The following is a 21980-nucleotide window of genomic DNA, read 5'->3' as shown; positions in this document are numbered from 1 at the left end:
CTCAGAGGAGCAAACTTAAGATGCCAGATGCTCCGACCAAGCTTCATCCTTCTTTATCTAGTCCCACCCCTACATCCCCCCCACCCCTACATCATACCCCGGTCCCCCACCCCTACATCACCCACCGGACCCTACACCCCCCCAGCCCTATGTCACCCCTCCCGGCCCCTACATCGCCCCTATGTCACCCCCTGGCCCCTACGTTGCCCCATGTCACCCGCAGCACCACGTCACCCCACCCCTATATCACTCCACTTAGCTCAATATACAAACCCCCCCAGGCTAAAGATAGAAGAACTCGACAATATTCAAATATATACCTCTTTTAGTACTGTGGACATGTTACACTGACTGACTGACTGACTCAACACTGAGAAACATCCTATTGGGTATTAGGTTAACCCATATGTCTGTTAGTAAAACTCATTTTCTACAGGTTAGTAGGTTAGTGAAAAAACAGCTGTGTATTGTCACTCACTGTATTCATTGTACACTAAGTGTACAAAATATTAGGTTCACCTTCCCAATATTGTGTTGCACCCCCTTCTGCCCTCAGAACAGCCTCAATTTGTTGGGGCATGGACTCTACAAGGTGACGAAAGCATTCCACGGGGATGCTGGCCCATGTTGACTCCAATGCTTTCCACAGTTGTCAAGTTGGCAGGATGTCTTTTGGGTGGTGGACCATTCTTGATACACACAGGAAACTGTTGTGTGAAAAACCCAGCAGCGTTGCAGTTCTTGACACAAACCGGTGCACCTAGCACCTACTACCATACTGTTCAAAGGCACTTAAATATATTGTCTTGCTCATTCACCCTCTAAATGGCACACATACACAATCCATGTCTCAATTGTCTCAAGGCTTAGAAATCCTTAATTAACCTGTCTCCTCCCCTTCAACTACACTGATTGAAGTGGATTTAATAAGTGACATCAATAAGGGATCATAGCTTTGCACCTGGATTCACCTGGTCAGTCTATGTTATGGAAATGTTTTGTACACTCAGTGTATATTTTCTCTGAGAAGTTCACTGTACCAAAAAAACGATATTAATATCAATCTTCTCTAGTCATAATTCATCTTATTAATTACAATGGCCCTCTTGTATATGCTTTGGTATAACTCATTACACAAAAATCATCAACCAAACAAAACTAAATCTCATGGGGGCACATTGTCGTTTGATAAAAGTCAAATCCAACTCATGTGGAAAGAGATAGATAGGAACAAGTAATTTGATCCAGATTGTTGGAAGGTCCCCTCTTCAAATAGGGACACAAGGCAAGGGAGCAACCCGGAAGGTGTGCATTGTCTGTCACAGTCTCACACACACAAACACACAGGTAGCCTGGACTTGTCCTTTACATCTGTAGACCACTGTGCATTTTGTGTGAATATTTACACACATTAAATAACTGAGCATATTGCATTTGAACACAACGTACAGGACGATAGTGTACATCTTATGAGACTTCCTGCCTCCATGTACGTACACACATTTGAAGACGACACAAAAAATATTGTGCAAACATTCATTTTGCACACGGTGTGTGTGTGTGTGTGTGTGTGTGTGTGTGTGTGTGTGTGTGTGTGTGTGTTCCACTGTGCTGACCTGGATCACTCAATCACACACTCCCCAGTCCATCATGCCTTGACTCTAGAAAGAGAACGTTTTTCTCATCCTGGCTTTCACTTCGTTTGTGCTGAGGTTCTCATAATAGCAGGACAGTTGCTCTATCGTCTCCCGCCGTGGCCTTTTCCTTCTCTCTCCCAAGTGGTTACCTGTTATTATACCTCAGCTGGTACAGCTTCCTCAGTAGGATCTGCATCATGTCAAAGGTGGTGAAGCTGATCCCCACGGCGATGGGCCCTTTGACCCAGTTCATACTGAGGCCCTTGTAGAGGCCCCGCACCACGCCCTCCTCCGCCACAATGTCCCGCATGGTACCCATGATGGTGCCGTAGGTGTGCCCCGTCACGCCCGCCGTCTGCATGCGCCGCCGCACCACATCCAGCGGGTAGGAGGCCGACTGGCCCAGGAGACCTGCGCATGCCCCGAACACCAGCCGCTCGTACGAGTAGGGCTGGGGGCGACCGCTCCGCTCTGGAGAGTGAGGGAGTGGTTGAGAGAGAGGGAGGGAGTGGGTGAGAGGGAGGGAGTGGGTGAGAGGGAGGGAGTGGGTGAGAGGGAGGGAGGGAGTGGGTGAGAGGGAGGGAGGGAGTGGGTGAGAGTGAGGGAGTGGGTGAGAGAGAGAGAGATACAGGGATGGGTGAGACAGGGTTCATAGTAGGAAACCTTATATTTACATATAGCTATGCACTGTATGCTGATAGAGAGACAGACAGACTAAACAAGACAGACAGACAGATAGACAGCTGAGACACTACAGTACCTGCATGCATTTTCTTGAGTGTCTCATAGGTGAAGAAGCTGAGTCCAGCGTAGGGCACCACGCCCAGTATGGTGGGGGTGAAACCACGGTACAGCGTCTTCAAACCCTCCTCACGAGAGATGCGCACAAACACATGGATGATGTTACTGTACCTGAGTGTGGGGGGGAGATTTAAAGTGTGAGTTATTCGCAGCACCACAAACTGTGTGTTTGGACACACCTACTCATTCAAGGGTTTTTCTTTATTTTTACTATTTTCTACATTGTAGAATAATAGTGAAGATATCAAAACTATGAAATAACACATATGGAATAATGTAGTAACCAAAAAAGTGTTAAACAAATTAAAATATATTTTATATTTGAGATTCTTCAAATAGCCACCCTTTGCCTTGATGACAGCTTTGCACACTCTTGGTATTCTCTCAACCAGCTTCACCTGGAATGCTTTTCCAACAGTCTTGAAGGAGTTCCCACATATGCTGAGCACTTGTTGGCTGCTTTTCCTTCACTCTGCCGTCCGACTCATCCCAAACCATCTCAATTGGGTTGAGGTCGGGGGATTGTGGAGGCCAGGTCATCTGATGCAGCACTCCATCACTCTCCTTCTTTGTAATATAGCCCTTACACAGCCTGGAGGTGTGTTGGGTCATTGTCCTGTTGAAAAACAAATGATAGTCCCACTAAGCCCAAACCAGACTGGATGGCGTATCGCTGCAGAATGCTGTGGTAGCCATGCTGGTTAAGTGTGACTTGAATTCTAAATAAATCACAGACAGTTTCACCAGCAAAGCACCCCCACACCATAACACCACATCCTCCATGCTTTACGGTGGGAACTACACATGCGGAGATCATCCATTCACCCACACCGCGTCTCACAAAGACACGGCGGTTGGAACCAAAAATCTCCAATTTGGACTCCAGACCAAAGGACAAATTTCAACCGGTCTAATGTCCATTGCTCGTGTTTCTTGGCCCAAGTAGGTCTCTTCTTCTTATTGGTGTCCTTTAGTAGTGGTTTCTTTGCAGCAATTCGACCATGAAGGCCTGATTCACAGTGCCCTCTGAACAGTTGATGTTGAGATGTGTCTGTGACTTGAACTCTGTGAAGCATTTATTTCAGCTGCAATTTCTGAGGCTGGTAACTAATGAACTTATCCTCTGCATCAGAGGTAAATCTGGGTCTTCCATTCCTGAGGCGGTCCTCATGAGAGCCCGTTTTATCATAGTGCTTGATGGTTTTTGCGACTGCACTTGAAGAAACTTTAAAAGTTCTTGAAATTTTCCGTATTGACATTTTTACATTTTTGTCATTTAGCAGACACTCTTATCCAGAGCGACTTACAGTTAGTGAGTGCATACATTTTTTCATACTGGCCCCCCGTGGGAAACAAACCCACAACCCTGGCTTTGCAAGCGCCATGCTCTACCAACTGAGCTATTGACTGACTTAATGTCTTAACGTAATGATGGACTGTCATTTCTCTTTGCTTATTTGAGCTGATCTTGCCATAATAAGGACTTGGTCTTTTACCAAATAGGGCTAAATTCTGTATACACCCCTTACCTTGTCACAACACAACTGATTGGCTCAAACACATTAAGAAGGAAATAAATTCCACAAATTAACTTTTAACAAGGCACACCTGTTAATTGAAATGCATTCCAGGTGACTACCTCATGAAGCTGGTTGAGAGAATGCCAAGAGTGTGCAAATCAAGGCAAAGGGTGGCTATTTGAAGAATCTCAAATATAAAATATATTTTGATTTGTTAAAACACTTTTGGTTACTACATGATTCCATATGTGTTATTTCATAGTTTTGATGTCTTCACTATTATTCTACAATGTAAAAAATAGTACAAATAAAGAAAAACCCTTGAATGAGTAGGTGTGTCCAAACTTTTGACTGGTCCTGTATGTGTGTGCGTGCTCTCAGGGGTAGAGGTAGTCGTCTTACATCTCCTTGGGCGTGACGGCCATCCTGGCTCGCACCATGTCCAGAGGGTAGGTGAGCATGGCAGCTGTGGTACCGGCCATGGAACCCGCCAGTAACCTTGGCACCGGCGGCAGGGCTCTGGAACACAGTACACAGGATAGATAAGGGCCTGATTTGACAATCTTTGACTACCTAGACTCTGAGCCAGGCCTGAGAAACCTGGAAAAAACAGCAGACACTTCCAGTGTGTTCCACAAGTTAGCTTATGAGGACCCTATTTTAAGTGAAATATTAGCTTTTGTCTGAAGCCGAAAAAGACAGGAGATGGAAAAGCTAATTTGACCTAAGCACTAAAGGCTTTTCAGCATAAGCATCTTGACTACTGCTAGAGTACTGTAGTTGTATTGTTCTACTGTGCTTCAACAACAGATGTACTCACATTGGATGGGTTGATTAGGATTCAAACCATCTCTCAAACAGCCTAATACATTCTCTTAGAGGAGGTTTACCCATTAATGTAATTGGTCATGTAAACATGTTTTTTCATGCAAGACGACATCCCATTCCACTCATTTAAACATTATCGGGAGGGTTTCCCGGACACAGATTAGACCTAGTCCTGGACTACAAAGTAAGATCAACTGAAAATCTCCAGACAAAATGATTTATAGTCAAGGACTAGGTGTAATCTGTGTCGGCAAAACCACTCCTTAACCCTACATTTGACCTAGCCTAATACATAAGCCTACTCAGATGGTAAATGGACAAGGTAGTTGACAGCTTTTAAACATATTTTAAAGCAATACATGCTAGTTGTTTCCGGTTATACACAATGAAGTAACGCACTTTTCCTTAATCTAGTAAATTCATAATTCACACCGCTTCCTATCTCACTCATCAGCATGGCAGGTACAGTGGGGGAAAAAAGTATTTAGTCAGCCACCAATTGTGCAAGTTCTCCCACTTAAAAAGATGAGAGAGGCCTGTACTTTTCATCATAGGTACACGTCAACTATGACAGACAAATTGAGAGAAAAAAAATCCAGAAAATCACATTGTAGGATTTTTTATGAATTTATTTGCAAATTATGGTGGAAAATAAGTATTTGGTCACCTACAAACAAGCAAGATTTCTGGCTCTCACAGACCTGTAACAACTTCTTTAAGAGGCTCCTCTGTCCTCCACTCGTTACCTGTATTAATGGCACCTGTTTGAACTTGTTATCAGTATAAAAGACACCTGTCCACAACCTCAAACAGTCACACTCCAAACTCCACTATGGCCAAGACCAAAGAGCTGTCAAAGGACACCAGAAACAAAATTGTAGACCTGCACCAGGCTGGGAAGACTGAATCTGCAATAGGTAAGCAGCTTGGTTTGAAGAAATCAACTGTGGGAGCAATTATTAGGAAATGGAAGACATACAAGACCACTGATAATCTCCCTCGATCTGGGGCTCCACGCAAGATCTCACCCCGTGGGGTCAAAATGATCACAAGAACGGTGAGCAAAAATGCCAGAACCACACGGGGGGTCCTAGTGAATGACCTGCAGAGAGCTGGGACCAAAGTAACAAAGCCTACCATCAGTAACACACTACGCCGCCAGGGACTCAAATCCTGCAGTGCCAGTACATGTCCAGGCCCGTCTGAAGTTTGCTAGAGTGCATTTGGATGATCCAGAAGAGGATTGGGAGAATGTCATATGGTCAGATGAAACCAAAATAGAACTTTTTGGTAAAAACTCAACTCGTCGTGTTTGGAGGACAAAGAATGCTGAGTTGCATCCAAAGAACACCATACCTACTGTGAAGCATGGGGGTGGAAACATCATGCTTTGGGGCTGTTTTTCTGCAAAGGGACCAGGACGACTGATCCGTGTAAAGGAAAGAATGAATGGGGCCATGTATCGTGAGATTTTGAGTGAAAACCTCCTTCCATCAGCAAGGGCATTGAAGATGAAACGTGGCTGGGTCTTTCAGCATGACAATGATTCCAAACACACCGCCCGGGCAACGAAGGAGTGGCTTCGTAAGAAGCATTTCAATGTCCTGGAGTGGCCTAGCCAGTCTCCAGATCTCAACCCCATAGAAAATCTTTGGAGGGAGTTGAAAGTCCGTGTTGCCCAGCGACAGCCCCAAAACATCACTGCTCTAGAGGAGATCTGCATGGAGGAATGGGCCAAAATACCAGCAACAGTGTGTGAAAACCTTGTGAAGACTTACAGAAAACGTTTGACCTGTGTCATTGCCAACAAAGGGTATATAACAAAGTATTGAGAAACTTTTGTTATTGACCAAATACTTATTTTCCACCATAATTTGCAAATAAATTCATAAAAAATCCTACAATGTGATTTTCTGGATTTCAGATTTCAGGATCATTTTTTAATCCTGTGGTCCTCTGTAGCTCATTTGGTAGAGCATGGCTCTTGTAACGCCAGGGTAGTGGGTTCGATCCCCGGGACCACCCATACGTAAAAATGTATGCACACATGACTGTAAGTCGCTTTGGATAAAAGCGTCTGCTAAATGGCATATTATTATTATATTATTATTTTGTCTGTCATAGTTGACGTGTACCTATGATGAAAATTACAGGCCTCTCTCATCTTTTTAAGTGGGAGAACTTGCACAATTGGTGGCTGACTAAATACTTTTTTTCCCCCCACTGTATATATAGGATAGTGTCATAATGTTACCTCGTCAGCTTAGCGCCACATCTCTCTTCCTGGCAATTCCACCACGGTTGCTGATTAACCTATTGGCTCACTCGTGAATAATCACTATCCTTTCTTTCAACCAATGGGCATGACTCTAGGGGAGTATTTATATGTCAACTCGAACCTTGAGTCTCCCACTTGTTGTTTTGCAGCAACAGTCTTCCAACGACCTTCCACCTCCCCACCACCACCAGCATAATAACCTTAAGGCCCGTCATTGAAACTCCTTTCCCCCAGCAGGCAGGTTTCGATGCCTGCTGCCCAGCATAGGGCAACCCGTCATCAGCATCTGGCTCTGGGGAGCATTCCTCGGAGACGAGGCCTAACCAAAACTATTCAATAAAATTCCTCATTATATTCTGTCTCGGTAGTCATTCAGTTAAACCACTACTCGATTTAAGTTTTTAAAGGGTCAATCTGTGATTGCTTCATTAACTATTTTACTTTTAAATTACACACACACACCCATTGATTCTTGAAGAATGTAACTTATATAATAAATGCCTCATGAGCTTAGTCCAATTGTCATACCCAATCAGAACCCAAAATATATGCTTGTTTTACTCAACTGTTGCAAACAATGTAATTTTAGACAAAAACGGTTTAGCCTCTGAATATGGTTTAAATTGTCATTTTGTATCCATAGCTCTACCGATGAATTTCAGAATGGTTACATTTCTCCACCCCCAATTCTGGAAGAGATGGAGCCCCGCACACTGTCAAAAAATAAAAATAAAATAATAATCCAAAACTGAGACTTGAATGAAATAAAGATGTTTATCCACCACCCCTATTCTTCAGCTTTTTACCAAAACAGTGGCAGGGTGTTGGCTTTGTTGTTCTTTGAAATGCCGATTGACACTTTAAGAACCAATATATCAAGATTTGATCAAGATCAAGATTGCATGTGTGTCTTACATGAAAAAACAAGTTGACATGACCAAGTACATTAATGTGGTAAACCTACTCTAGGAGTATGTATTGGGCTGTTTGAGAAAAGGTTTGAATCCTACTTTGTATTTATTAAGGATCCCCATTAGTTCCTGCCAAGGCAGCAGCTACTCTTCCTGGGGTCCAGCAACATTAAGGCAGTTGTACACAATTTAAAATATTACATAACATTACATTTCATAACACTTTTCACAACACATTAATCATGTTCCCTCAGGCCACTACTCTACTATCACATATCTACAATACAAAATCCACGTGTACAGTTGAATTCAGAAGTTTACATACAAACATCAGGTTTGTAGGCCTCCTTGCTCGCACACGCTTTTTCAGTTCTGCCCACAAATGATCAATAGGATTGAGGTCAGGGCTTTGTATTGGCCACTCCAATACCTTGAGTTTGTTGTCCTTAAGCCATTTTGCCACAACTTTGGAAGGTCATTGTCCATTTGGAAGACCCATTTGCGACCAAGCTTTAACTTCCTGACTGATGTCTTGAGATGTTGCTTCAATATTTACACATACTTTTCCTTCCTCATGATGCCATCTATTTTGTGAAGTGCACCAGTTCCTCCTGCAGCAAAGCACCCCCACAGCATGATTGCTGCCACCCCCGTGCTTCACGGTTGTGATGGTGTTCTTCGGCTTGCAAGTCCCCCCCTTTTTCCTCCAAACATAACGATGGTCATTATGGCCAAACAGTTCTATGTTTGTATCCTCAGACCAGAGGACATTTCTCAAAAAGTACGATCTTTCTCCCCATGTGCAGTTGCAAACCGTAGTCTATCTTTTTAATAGTGGTTTTGGAGCAGTGGCTTCTTCCTTGCTGAGCGGCCTTTCAGGTTATGTCGATATAGGACTAGTTTTACTGTGGGTATAGATAATTTGTACCTGTTTCCTCCAGCATCTTCACAAGGTCCTTTGCTGTTGTTCTGGGATTGATTTGCACTTTTCGCACCAAAGCACCAAAGTACGTTCATCTCCGTGGTCCTCTGTAGCTCAGCTGGTAGAGCACGGCGCTTGTAACGCCAAGGTAGTGGGTTCGATCCCCAGGACCACCCATACACAAAAATGTATGCACGCATGACTGTAAGTCGCTTTGGATAAAAGCGTCTGCTAAATGGCATATTATTATTTATTATTATCTCTAGGAGACAGAATGCGTCTCCTTCCTGAGCGGTATGACGGCTGCGTGGTCCCATGGTGCTTATACTTGCGTACTATTGTTTGTACAGATGAACGTGGTACCTTCAGGCGTTTGGAAATTGCTCCCAAGGATGAACCAGACTTGTGGAGGACTACAATTGTTTTTCTGAGGTCTTGGCTGATTTCTTTTGATTTTCCCATGATGTCAAGCAAAGAGGCATTGAGTTTGAAGGTAAGCATTGAAATACATCCACAGGTACACCTCCAATTGACTCAAATGATGTCAATTAGCCTATCAGAAGCTTCTAAAGCCATGACATCATTTTCTGGAATTTTCCAAGCTGTTTAAAAGGCACATTCAACTTAGTGTATGTAAACTTCTGACCCACTGGAATTGTGATACAGTGAATTATAAGTGAAATAATCTGTCTGTAAACAATTGTTGGAAAAATTACTTGTGTCATGCACAAAGAAGATGTCCTAACCGACAGTTTGTTAACAAGAAATTTGTGGAGTGGTTGAAAAACAAGTTTTAATGACTCCAACCTAAGTGTATGTAAACTTCCGACTTCAACTGTACGTGTGTAGTGAGTGTCTTATCATCTGTATGTGTGTCTGTGCCTCTGTGTGTGCCTCTGTGTGTGCGTGTCGCTTCACAGTCCCCGCTGTTCCATAAGGTGTATTTTTATATGTTTTTAAAAAATCTGATTCTACTGCTTGCATCAGTTACCTGATGTGGAATAGAGTTCCATGTAGCCATGGCTCTATGTAGTACTGTGCGCCTCCCATAGTCTGTTCTTGACTTAGGGATTGTGAAGAGACCTTTGGTGGCATGTTTGTGGAGTATGCATGGCTGTCAGCTGTATGCTAGATGTTTAAACAGACAGTTCGGTGCATTCAACATGTCAATACTTCTCACAAATACAAATAGTGATATCAATCTCTCCTCCACTTTGGACCACGAGAGATTTACAGCTATTAATGTTAGCTCTCCGTGTACATTTAAGGGCCAGCTGCACTGATCTGAGCCAATTGTAATTTTTCCGAGGTCCCCCTTTGTGCCACCTGACCACACGACTGAACAGTAGTCCAGGTGCAACAAAACTAGAGCCTTTAGGACCTGCCTTGTTGATAGTGTTGTTAAAAAGGCAGAGCAGCGCTTTATTTACGGACAGACTTCTCCTCATCTTAGCTACTGTTGTATCAACATGTTTTGACCATGACAGTTTAAATCAACCCATCCAACGTGAGTACATCTGTTGTTGAAATACAGTAGATTAATAAAGCTACAGTACTCTAGCAATAGTCAACCTGCTTTTGCTGAAAAGCCTTGTTAGTGCATAGGTCAAATTAGCGTTTGAATGTCATGTCTTTTTCGGCTTCAGACAAAAGCTAATATTTAACTTAAAACGTTGTTTTTTGTATTAATTCCCCCCCCCCCCGCACAGCTATATTCAGGTCTCTCCAGAGCTGTTCGATCAGCTTCAAGTCCGGGCTCTGGCTGGCCCACTCAAGGACATTCAGAGACTTGTCCCGATGCCACTCCTGCTTTGGCTATGTACTTAGGGTTGTTGTCCTGTTGGAAGGTGAACTGTCGCCCCAGTCCAAGGTCCTGAGCGCTCTGGAGCAGGTTTTCATCAAGGATCTCTCTGTACTTTGCTTCGTTCACCTTTCCCTTGATCCTGACTAGTCTCCCAGTCCCTGAAAAACATCCCCACAGCATGATACTGCCACCACCATGCTTCACCGTAGGGATGGTGCCAGATTTCCTCCAGATGTGACGATTGGCATTCAGGCCAAAGAGTTCAATCTTGGTTTCATCAGACCAGAAAATCTTGTTTCTCATGGTCTGAGGTGCCTTTTGGAAAACTCCAAGCGGGCTGTCATTTGCCTTTTACTGAAGAGTGGCTTCCGCCTGGCCACTCTACAATAAAGGCCTGATTGGTAGACTGCTGCAGAGATGATTGTCCTTCTGGAAGCTTCTCCCATCTCAAGAGGAACACTGGAGCTCTATCAGAGTGACCATCGGGTTCTTGGACCTTCAATGCTGCAGACACAATCCTGTCTCGGACCTCTACGGACAATTCCTTCGACCTCATGGCTTGGTTTTTGCTCTGACATGCACTGTCAACTGTGGGACCTTATAGACAGGTGTGTGCCTTTCCAAATCATGTCCAATCAATTGAAATTACCACAGGTGGACTCCAATCAAGTTGATGAAACACCTCAAGGATGATCAATGGAAACAGGATGCACCTGAGCTCAATTTCAAGTCTCAAAGCAAAGGCTCTAAATACTTACGTAAATAAGTTCTGTTTTTTATTTGCAATACATTTGCAAAAATTTCTAAAAACCTGTTTTTCGCTTTGTCATTATGGGGTATTGTGTGTAGATTGATGAGGACATTTTTGTTTTTTTAATCAATTTTAGAATAAGGCTGTAACGTAACACAATGTGGAAAAAGTCAAGGGGTCTGAATACTTTCCGAATGCACTGTAGCTAGCTGGCTAGCTACAGACTTGTGACCTTCAGAAGTGTGACACCGTTAACAATTAACGTTAACTACAGGCTTGCTAGTTAGCATTACATTCCTCCTGCTAGTAGTCTTTTTTCTATGGGATTTTTTTGTTGTTATTCTGTCTCTCACTGTTCAAATAAACCTACCATTAAAATTGTAGACTGATCATGTCTTTGTCAGTGGGCAAACGTACAAAATCAGCAGGGGATCAAATACTTTTTTCCTTCACTGTATATGGATGGGTACTCACTTGCCCTGGAAGCCGAAGTATCCTCCCAGTAGTCTCTTGTACTGCTCGTGGGCACAGAACTGAATGGCAGCGTACGGGATGACCCGCACCATGGTGGCAGAGTTGCCCCTCCATAGGCTGAGGAAGCCATCCTTCAGGTAGGTCCGATAGATCAACCTGTACGCCTCCTGGGGGTGGACCAACAGCATGGGGTTCATTCTCATCATCATAAACAGCATCATCATCAACAGTATCGCAATCATCACAAAGGTGAATTATGAATCATCATCAAATGAATGTTATACAGTACATGGGTTAAACAACTCACCTTGGCAGAGAATCTTGCTGAGGACACTAAAATGAAGGAAATAAATAGACAAAAATGTATGACATTGAAAATAAAAAAATAATTGAATCCTCACTATTCCAAAAGCATGTGAGATGTGTTGCCGCCTACCTTGGAAGATGATCTTGGTTCTATCCAGCGGGGCCACGGCTGTTTTGGCCAAGGCTCCAGCTAAGGCCCCTGAGAGGAGGGAGTTAACCACGGACCGCGTCTGGGGCTTCAGACCCTGCACAGACAGATGGACGGGCGGAAAGCAGGAGGGTACAAACATGACCAAAAGATGTCAATCAATTGATATTTACTAACAAAAACAAATACATTATGCATAAGTAGTCAATGTAGGCCTATGCATAAGTAGTAAGAGTTTCCATACAAAACAATGTATATGACTGTGTTGGTGGAAAAAAAAGATTTAAGGAAGATGAAGATGTATTAAGATTTTACGAGATCAACAACATTTCCCTGCCGGGGAGTGCCTTGATTAATTAATTCAAAACTAAACCTAATCCAATAAAGGCATCTTGTTAACATTTTATAATAATTAAATAATTGGTCATTTAGCAGACGCTCTTATCCAGAGCGACTTACAGGAGCAATTAGGGTTAAGTGCCTTGCTCAAGGGCACATCGACAGATTTTTCACCTAGTCGGCTCGGGGATTAGAACCAGCGACCTTTCGGTTACTGGCACAACGCTCTTAACCACTAAGCTACCTGCCGCCCATTTAAAAAACACATGTCGTAACTCAGCAAGTCCAAACACCCTCAGGCTGTTTCATTGGGTTATTCCATGCCTGCATGCCACCCCTCCCTGTCATAATGTAGTTATCCATCTTCATGTCCCTACATGCAGGACAGCAGACAAGGCCTGGTTCCACAGCCTCTCCCTAGCAAAACCAAGCCTCTCCCTAGCTAAACCAAGCCTCTCCCTAGCTAAACCAAGCCTCTCCCTAGCTAAACCAAGCCTCTCACTAGCTAAACCAAGCCTCTCCCTAGCAAAACCAAGCCTCTCCCTAGCAAAACCAAGCCTCTCCCTAGCAAAACCAAGCCTCTCCCTAGCTAAACCAAGCCTCTCCCTAGCTAAACCAAGCCTCTCCCTAGCTAAACCAAGCCTCTCCCTAGCTAAACCAAGCCTCTCCCTAGCAAAACCAAGCCTCTCCCTAGCAAAACCAAGCCTGTCCCTAGCTAAACCAAGCCTGTCCCTAGCTAAACCAAGCCTGTCCCTAGCTAAACCAGGCATATCCAAGCCTCTCCCTAGCTAAACCAAACCTGTCCCTAGCTAAACCAAGCCTGTCCCTAGCTAAACCAAGCCTCTCCCTAGCTAAACCAAGCCTCTCCCTAGCTAAACCAAGCCTCTCCCTAGCTAAACCAAGCCTCTCCCTAGCTAAACCAAGCCTCTCCCTAGCAAAACCAAGCCTCTCCCTAGCAAAACCAAGCCTCTCCCTAGCAAAACCAAGCCTCTCCCTAGCAAAACCAAGCCTCTCCCTAGCAAAACCAAGCCTCTCCCTAGCTAAACCAAGCCTCTCCCTAGCTAAACCAAGCCTCTCCCTAGCTAAACCAAGCCTCTCCCTAGCTAAACCAAGCCTCTCCCTAGCTAAACCAAGCCTCTCCCTAGCAAAACCAAGCCTCTCCCTAGCAAAACCAAGCCTCTCCCTAGCTAAACCAAGCCTCTCCCTAGCTAAACCAAGCCTCTCCCTAGCTAATCCAAGCCTCTCCCTAGCAAAACCAAGCCTCTCCCTAGCAAAACCAAGCCTGTCCCTAGCTAAACCAAGCCTGTCCCTAGCTAAACCAAGCATATCCAAGCCTCTCCCTAGCTAAACCAAACCTGTCCCTAGCTAAACCAAGCCTGTCCCTAGCTAAACCAAGCCTCTCCCTAGCTAAACCAAGCATGTCCCTAGCAAAACCACGCCTGTCCCTAGCAAAACCACGCCTGTCCCTAGCAAAACCACGCCTGTCCCTAGCAAAACCACGCCTCTCCCTAGCAAAACCACGCCTCTCCCTAGCAAAACCACGCCTATCCCAAGCCTCTCCCTAGCTAAACCAAGCCTCTTCCTAGCTAAACCAAGCCTCTTCCTAGCTAAACCAAGCCTGTCCCTAGCTAAACCAAGCCTGTCCCTAGCTAAACCAAGCATGTCCCTAGCTAAACCAAGCCTCTACCTAGCAAAACCAAGCCTCTTCCTAGCTAAACCAAGCCTGTCCCTAGCTAAACCAAGCATGTCCCTAGCTAAACCAAGCCTCTCCCTAGCTAAACCAAGCCTGTCCCTAGCAAAACCAAGCCTCTCCCTAGCAAAACCAAGCCTCTCCCTAGCTAAACCAAGCCTCTTCCTAGCTAAACCAAGCCTGTCCCTAGCTAAACCAAGCATGTCCCTAGCTAAACCAAGCCTCTACCTAGCTAAACCAAGCCTGTCCCTAGCAAAACCAAGCCTCTCCCTAGCAAAACCAAGCCTCTCCCTAGCTAAACCAAGCCTGTCCCTAGCTAAACCAAGCCTATCCCTAGCTAAACCAAGCCTATCCCAAGCCTCTCCCTAGCTAAACCAAGCCTCTTCCTAGCTAAACCAAGCCTGTCCCTAGCTAAACCAAGCCTGTCCCTAGCTAAACCAAGCCTGTCCCTAGCTAAACCAAGCCTATCCCAAGCCTCTTACTAGCTAAACCAAGCCTCTTACTAGCTAAACCAAGCATGTCCCTTGCTAAACCAAGCCTTGTTTGAGTTGCAGTAGATCATTAAACTTAGCTTGCATAAGAATAATATAATGGCCAACATCTGTTCACTCAGTCCAGGGAGAACAAGTTAGAAATGGGCCCAGACTTGGTTAGAGACCGACCCAGCTAAGCATACAGGACTATACTTAGAGGAGCAAACGGTTTGGGAACACTATTTGTTCACCACACAGGCTTTGAAGCACCGGACTGATGGTAATGCCGTTATGCCATCTAATGATCTGCCAGCGAGAGCAGAGAGAGTGACTGAGTGTGTGTGTGTGTGTGTGTGTGTGTGTGTGTGTGTGTGTGTGTGTGTGTGTGTGTGTGTGTGTGTGTGTGTGTGTGTGTGTGTGTGTGTGTGTGTGTGTGTGTGAGTGAGTGAGTGAGTGAGTGAGTGAGTGAGTGAGTGAGTGAGTGAGTGAGTGAGTGAGTGAGTGAGTGAGAGAGAGAAATAAAAGAGAGGGTAGGCTGTGTGTCCAGTTGAATGGACTGGCTCAGCTCATCCCACTCCTCTGTCCTCATTCACTCCATTCCTGAGACGTCTCGCGCAGCGACCAATGTAAGGATAAACAAACACACTCAAGTGGAAAAAGTCAGAGGCTGGGAGATAGGCCAGTGTGTGTCGACTGTGTGTGTGTGTGTGATGAGAAAAGATAGCCGACCCTGACGATGAGTCATAAAATAAAATAAGTACTGACAAGAATGACTAGAAGTCAATATTAGAAAAACAAGATGGAAGAATGAGGCCCTGTTTGGACATAGAAGTCTCTTGTTACTGGCATTAAATCACTCCTAGAATCTAAAAAACACCAGATAGGCTATACCTTGATATTCTATATGATAAACTCCTTGTACACCACTAGGGCGGAGAAAGAGCAGAATAGAGCTAATACAGAATATAGGCTATCTTTGCCATGCATATCCTCATATCATGGCTTTGAGTTATTTGGTGTAGGCCTACTGTTTGTCTTGCATTAAGAAAGCAGTTTTAGTCCGGAATAACTTATTCTCTTGGCCAGGTTAAGGCATGACCTTCCTCCACACAAAGGAAAGCCATGGGAAGCTACAGTTATGGTGGGAAAAAAGGCCATATTTCAAACCGGCTCCTAGCCCCTACGCAAAACAATGTGTAGATCTGCAAAGGTTGGACTTGGAATTGGAATTAAGAGTTGGGTCAATAATAGAGCCAAAGTTAGAGTTTTTCCTAATCACATGACCTGACGGGGCAAAACTCCAGGTCCCAGCCAATGAACACATTGAACTACAGCTTACCTCTGCCTGGGTGTCGGAGGGCAGTGGCAACACCTCTCCCTGTGTGAGTGGCGTTGCCTGGTGTTGCTCGACTCCATTCCCCATCCCCGTGGACTACGACGCTCACCAGCCGCTGCCCACACTCATACACACCGGCCACCGGGGGGCGGCAACGCCAACTACCTGAAACTAGGGACGGCAAGGCCCAGGGGACAAACAGACAGGGGAAAACACATGAATGATCATGTCAATGCCTCTCTACTGATTGCCACTGTTTGTCAGCTGAAATGCAACACTGTCGAGACACTAGAATTACGTCACACGACAACAATTACCAATGCCCCAGCACTCCACTGAACAGATCTTTTCTACAGTACACCAAATCCCTGTGGATCAAATAACATGACAAAGAATGGGTTAACAGAGCAGAACTCCATGGACGACAGCTCAATTAGTGAATTATTAACTAATCAGAGCCGATTAATAAAGACCCTGTGAGAGGCTTTGCATTCAGGAGTAATGCCTCTGTCAAGAGAGCTCTCTGTTCCACCCTTACACAACCGTTGGTGGTCTAGGCTAACCCTATATTTAGCCATCAACAGAAAAGGTGTTGATGTATGGTGTTTTCAACACATTCGTGACTGCTTTGACAAAGATCTTACTTGGAGTTTATGACAACTAAATAAAAGGAAGGGACATTGAAGTTTCCACCACATGTATCCAGACTGAGTGTTACCATTGAAAGAATGAAGAGAGAGACATTTGAGAGCAACAGGCTACTTGAGTTACCCCTCTGTCTGTCTGCCCTACATCTCAGGGCTATAATAAGTGACTGGGCAACATTTCATCAACAGCAGCACCTCTGGACTAGCACAGAGCTGCTGCTGCTTTCTGGGTGAAAGGTGTCTGTCCAAGGCAGAGAGAACACTCAAGAACACCACCATACACTAGGGTCGTCACGATACTATGATACCAGATTTGCAAAATTAACAAATGTGACAACATGAGGCTGTTTTTTTTCCAACATTAGGACTGTTAAGTCTGATTCCTGTTATGTTTCCTTGCCACGATACTTCTGAGTATCTCAATACTGGAATTGTTACAACCCTACCACACACAGCTTAGTGAGCTCACACACGTGCTCTTGTATTGTGCACAAACACACACACCAGACAAGCTCATCAACGCACACATTTTTATTCGATTTTCTTCTCAGGGTCCTGTCGCAAACAAAAACAAAGTGAAAACGAGTGACTAAACTCCAATATGGAATTGGCAGTCAGACAGACCGAAGAAACTCTGCATACCTACAGAGGGACTCCACTTCATCCTACTCTGAGAGAAGAAACATAGCAAGCTTAAGCATCTCTGACGAGGATATCATTACACTGCACAATCACCCATTCTTGAAACCCAGACTGAATCGCCTTTTAGGAATAGCGGGGAGAATGAGGGATGAAAAGAGTGGTATAAAGAGGGATGAGCCTAGAAAGAGAGCAAACAAAAGGGGTCTGTTGGAAGACTGAGTAGTCAGTGGCAACTAATGTTGGCATCCATACAGCATGGCCAAATGCCAAACTCCAGAAAAAGCACTCAAACAGCCCCCACCCCTCTCTCCTCACCCTCCCTCCCTCTCACCCCTTCTGCTACCCCTTACAGCCCCCTCCTGTCTGTCACCGCTTTTATGGTGTTTGATGTGTACGCTCATGAGTCAAGAAATGTGATGTGTCAGCTGCATTCTGCCATGACAACAGGAGACCTGAGGAACACATTCATGGGTTGTCACGTTACATGTCATGAACATACACATCTGTCACAATGGAGTACATTTTTTTTTACATTTTAGTCATTTAGCAGACGCTCTTATCCAGAGCGACTTACAGTTAGTGAGTGCATACATTATTTTTATTTTTTTTCATACTGGCCCCCCGTGGGAATCGAACCCACAACCCTGGCGTTGCAAGGCAGGTAGCTTAGTGGTTAAGAGCGTTGTGCCAGTAACCGAAAGGTCTCTGGTTCTAATCCCCGAGCCGACTAGGTGAAAAATCTGTCAATGTGCCCTTGAGCAAGGCACTTAACCCTAATTGCTCCTGTAAGTCGCTCTGGATAAGAGCGTCTGCTAAATGACCTATTTATTTTTATTTATTTTTTATCTCTACCAACTGAGCCACACAGGGCCTGTATTTTAGTCAATTATTTCAAAGTAATCCTTTTAAATAGCAATTTAATTGGACTTACATGGGTAGGTGTGTTGGTACAGTAGGCTATTCGCTAAACTGGTCCAGGCTTGGTGTACTAGAAAGAGCTGATCCTAGACCTAGCATGGGAAAGTAACTGGAGCATAGGGCTGCAAGAGTCAAGACAGCATTTGCCATAAAGCTGCTTAGAGGCCACTGGAGAGGCCATGGTAGGACACTACAATACTACCAGTCTATCTGATCCAAGCTGCAAAAAGCTAAATACAAACCGGAATGGATGATCACAAATCAAGATCAGTTTCTTTAGGATAAGGTTAGACTACTGTAGCTACAGATTGTATGCCATATATGTGACAACTGTTTCCATTACTGGGCGTAACAGGTTAGCTTATACAAAATGCCGCCATAGATGTTTCAACTAACCTGCTCTTGGCGATACCGTCTTCTTTTTCGATTCGGGGAAAAGGTATCGGTTAAAAAATTTGTTTTTTTAAACAGAGAAATCTCCGAAAGATATTAAATCCATGTTTTGTAGTGATGGCAGTAAATCGAAACTGTTACATATAGGGATATTATTTTTGACACTATATCGTATCGGTTTGACAATATCGCAACATTATTTTTGCGCTAGTTGGCTGTACCTGCACCAAAACTCCAGTATTTTCACCTCATAGCTTGTTGTCCATCTTCTTTTTAAATAGGAAGCCAATTTGTTTTCAGCACTTTTATTTCCATCACTGATCAAAACTCGTTTTCTCACGTCTCTCTCGTCTCTCTGCAGCAGACATATGGTGTGCAAGTCCCTGTCAATTCCCAGCCCTAATGTTTTGTACCACGCAAGGAGGTTCCTCACCATCTTAGCTGCCGCACATCTAGGATTTCCCAGCATCTTTGCAGGAACTAGTCATTTCTACATGACGTGGCCGCGAGGCATTTGTCACTCAATACAAAACGTGGATTGAATATCTTTCTGAGTTCTCGTAGACTGGACATGGTCACTTCTGCAACTGGACATTTATAAAAGATAACTTTTCCCCCGAATCGAGAACATAGACAGTATCGCCAAGAGCAGGTCAGTTGAAACATCTATGGCAGCGTTTCGTATAAGTTAACGTGTAACGCCCTGTAATGGAAACATACAGTGCATTCGGAAAGTATTCAGACCCCTTCACTTTTTCCACATTGTTACTTTACAGCCTTATTCTAAAATGGTTAATAAAAAATTTTCCTCATCAATCTACACACAATACCCCATAATGACAAAGTGAAAACAAGTTTTTAGAAATGTTTGCAAATTTATTAAACATTAAAAACAGAAATAACTTATTTACATAAGTACTCAGACCCTTTGCTATGAGACTCGAAATTGAGCTCAGGTGCATCCTGTTTCCATTGATCATCCTTGAGATGTTTCTACAACTTGATTGGAGTCCACCTGCGGTAAATTCAATTGATTGGACATGAATTGGAAAGTCACACAACTGTCTATATAAGGTCCCACAGTTGACAGTGTATGTCAGAGCAAAAATCAAGCCATTAGGTCGAAGGAGGCACAGATCTGGGGAAGGGTATCAAAACATTTCTGCAGCATTGAAGGTCCCAAAGAACACAGTTGCCTCCATCATTCTTAAATGGAAGAGGTTTGGAACCACCAAGACTCTTCCTAGAGCTGGCCGCCTGGCCAAATTGAGCAATCGGGGGAGAAGGGCCTTGGTCAGGGAGGTGACCAAAAACCCAATGGTCACTCTGAAAGAGTTCCAGAGTTCCTCTGTGGAGATGGGAGAACCTTCCAGAAGGACAACCATCTCTGCAGCACTCCACCAATCAGGCCTTTATGGTAGAGTGGCCAGACGGAAGCCACTCCTCAGTAAAATGCACATGACAGCCCGCTTGGAGTTTTCCAAAAGGCATTTAACGAACCAAGAAACAAGATCCTCTGGTCTGATGAAACCAAGATTGAACTCTTTGGCCTGAAAGCTAAGCGTCATGTCTGGAGGAACCCTGGCACCATCCCTACGTGAAGCATGGTGGTGGCAGCATTGTGCTGTGGGGATGTTTTTCAGCGGCAGGGACTGGGAGACTAGTCAGGATCGAGGGAAAGATGAACAGAGCAAAGTACAGAGAGATCCTTGATGAAAACCTGCTCCAGAGCGCTCAGGACCTCAGACTGGGGCGAAGGTTCACCTTCCAACAGGACAACGACCCTAAGCACACAGCCAAGACAACACAGGACTGGCTTTGGGACAAGTCTCTGAATGTCCTTGAGTGGCCCAGCCAGAGCCCGGACTTTAACCCGATCGAACATCTCTGGAGAGACCTGAAAATAGCTGTGCAGCGACGCTCCCCATCCAAATTCTAACCCTGTTTTTTCTTTGTCATTGTGGGGTATTGTGTGTAGATTGATGAGGGGGGAAAAAACAATTCAATCCATTTTAGAATAAGGCTGTAACATATCAAAATGTGGAAAAAGTCAAGGGGTCTGAATACTTTCCAAATGCACTGTAGTTATCACATATCTGCTGTACAATCTGCATCTAGCCTTCTGTACCAACACACCTACAAATGTCCAACATATGGGAATATAGGCCTATAACACCTGGTTACACACCATATAGTAAATGTAACCTGGATATTCAGAATGTTTACCTAAGCCTTTCATATTTAGGAAGCAAAGGATTAGTTAGCTAGGATTTCTATATTCTTCCAGATCAGATGACATCATATACTTTGAGAAAATAACAGTGACATTGGACAGGTGGCTGCACACAGACAGTGACAGCGGCACCAGAAGTTGACAAAGAGGGACAACTTTTATATTACTGGAGTGTCATCTATACATGTATACTAGCAGACTAGACAGCTAACTAGTGACTAGCCAAGTTAACTAACCTCTATATATCCACTGCAGATAATGCTAGCTAGCTACTGGTTGTTGAAACAGTATCTGGGCATAGCAGGATACCAGTTTCCTTCTATGCCGATACTGGTTCAACTGTTTGTTAATGTTATCAATAAACAGATACACAAGCATTAATATCTTACCTTGTCGATATCCTAGCACCCCCTGTGGATCCCTCTGGTTTTCCCTTCTTTTTTAATTAATTTACATAAGTTATATTTTCAGTTGGCAGCCTCAGTCTACACCCTACGCCGTATTTGAGGTTGTCGAGGGCTATCGAACTGATTCTGCACACCAAAATAACTTAGCTAGCAGGGTTAGCAAGCTAACTAGCTAGCAGTCACGTCAATGTTCAAAGTGTGTCAACGTTTTGAATAAGAAACTCTTGAAAGTTCAACACTTTCGTGTCACTAACGTCTTTAGATCCTGGAGGCACTGTCTGTGACATTATTTTCTGTTTCAACTATGACTTTAGAAACTGTCACCTTCCACGCTGTTTTGTATCTGTTGTGACACCGCTCGTAGCAAGCGTTCGCAAGGGCGAGTGCGGTGGGATAGTGGGAAATGAAGTCATTGGGAGGTGGCGGATGCTTGGATAGGTCCGTTTGAGGGGCGTCAACGAAAACGAAAAGCTTTTGCTGTGAATAGGGAGTTTTTGTGAGTCTTCCATGAATTTTGCAACT

At 44.3% G+C, this 21980-nt stretch overlaps 1 protein-coding gene across 1 annotated transcript; it reads right to left on the bottom strand.

Annotated features, from left to right (window-relative positions):
* Positions 1–947: 947 nt before the first annotated feature.
* Positions 948–21945, bottom strand: slc25a42 (solute carrier family 25 member 42). Its single transcript, XM_041842608.2, has 8 exons — positions 21441–21945; positions 16222–16389; positions 12363–12477; positions 12234–12259; positions 11927–12093; positions 4361–4477; positions 2398–2549; positions 948–2108 (listed from the first exon to the last, which is right to left on the bottom strand). Exons 2-8 carry the CDS (start codon positions 16303–16305, stop codon positions 1783–1785), a joined length of 987 nt encoding a protein of 328 aa, XP_041698542.1. The 5' UTR covers positions 16306–16389; positions 21441–21945; the 3' UTR covers positions 948–1782.
* Between the last annotated feature and the right edge of the window lie 35 nt (positions 21946–21980).

Source organism: Coregonus clupeaformis, chromosome 21 (genome assembly GCF_020615455.1).
Source record: "Coregonus clupeaformis isolate EN_2021a chromosome 21, ASM2061545v1, whole genome shotgun sequence".
Taxonomy (NCBI): Eukaryota; Metazoa; Chordata; class Actinopteri; order Salmoniformes; family Salmonidae; genus Coregonus; species Coregonus clupeaformis.
This window is presented reverse-complemented; position numbering and strand designations above follow the sequence as displayed.

What these genes read in the sequence shown, in the direction of transcription:
- slc25a42 (XM_041842608.2), bottom strand. Translation starts at nt 16,305, where the DNA reads ATGGGGAATGGAGTCGAGCAACACCAGGCAACGCCACTCACACAGGGA. An exon ending in CCTCCGACACCCAGGCAGAG is followed by an intron (nt 12,478 to 16,221) that starts GTAAGCTGTAGT and finishes CTGTCTGTGCAG; the next exon opens with GGTCTGAAGCCCCAGACGCG. An exon ending in GCCGTCACGCCCAAGGAGAT is followed by an intron (nt 2,550 to 4,360) that starts GTAAGACGACTA and finishes CCCCACACTCAG; the next exon opens with GTACAGTAACATCATCCATG.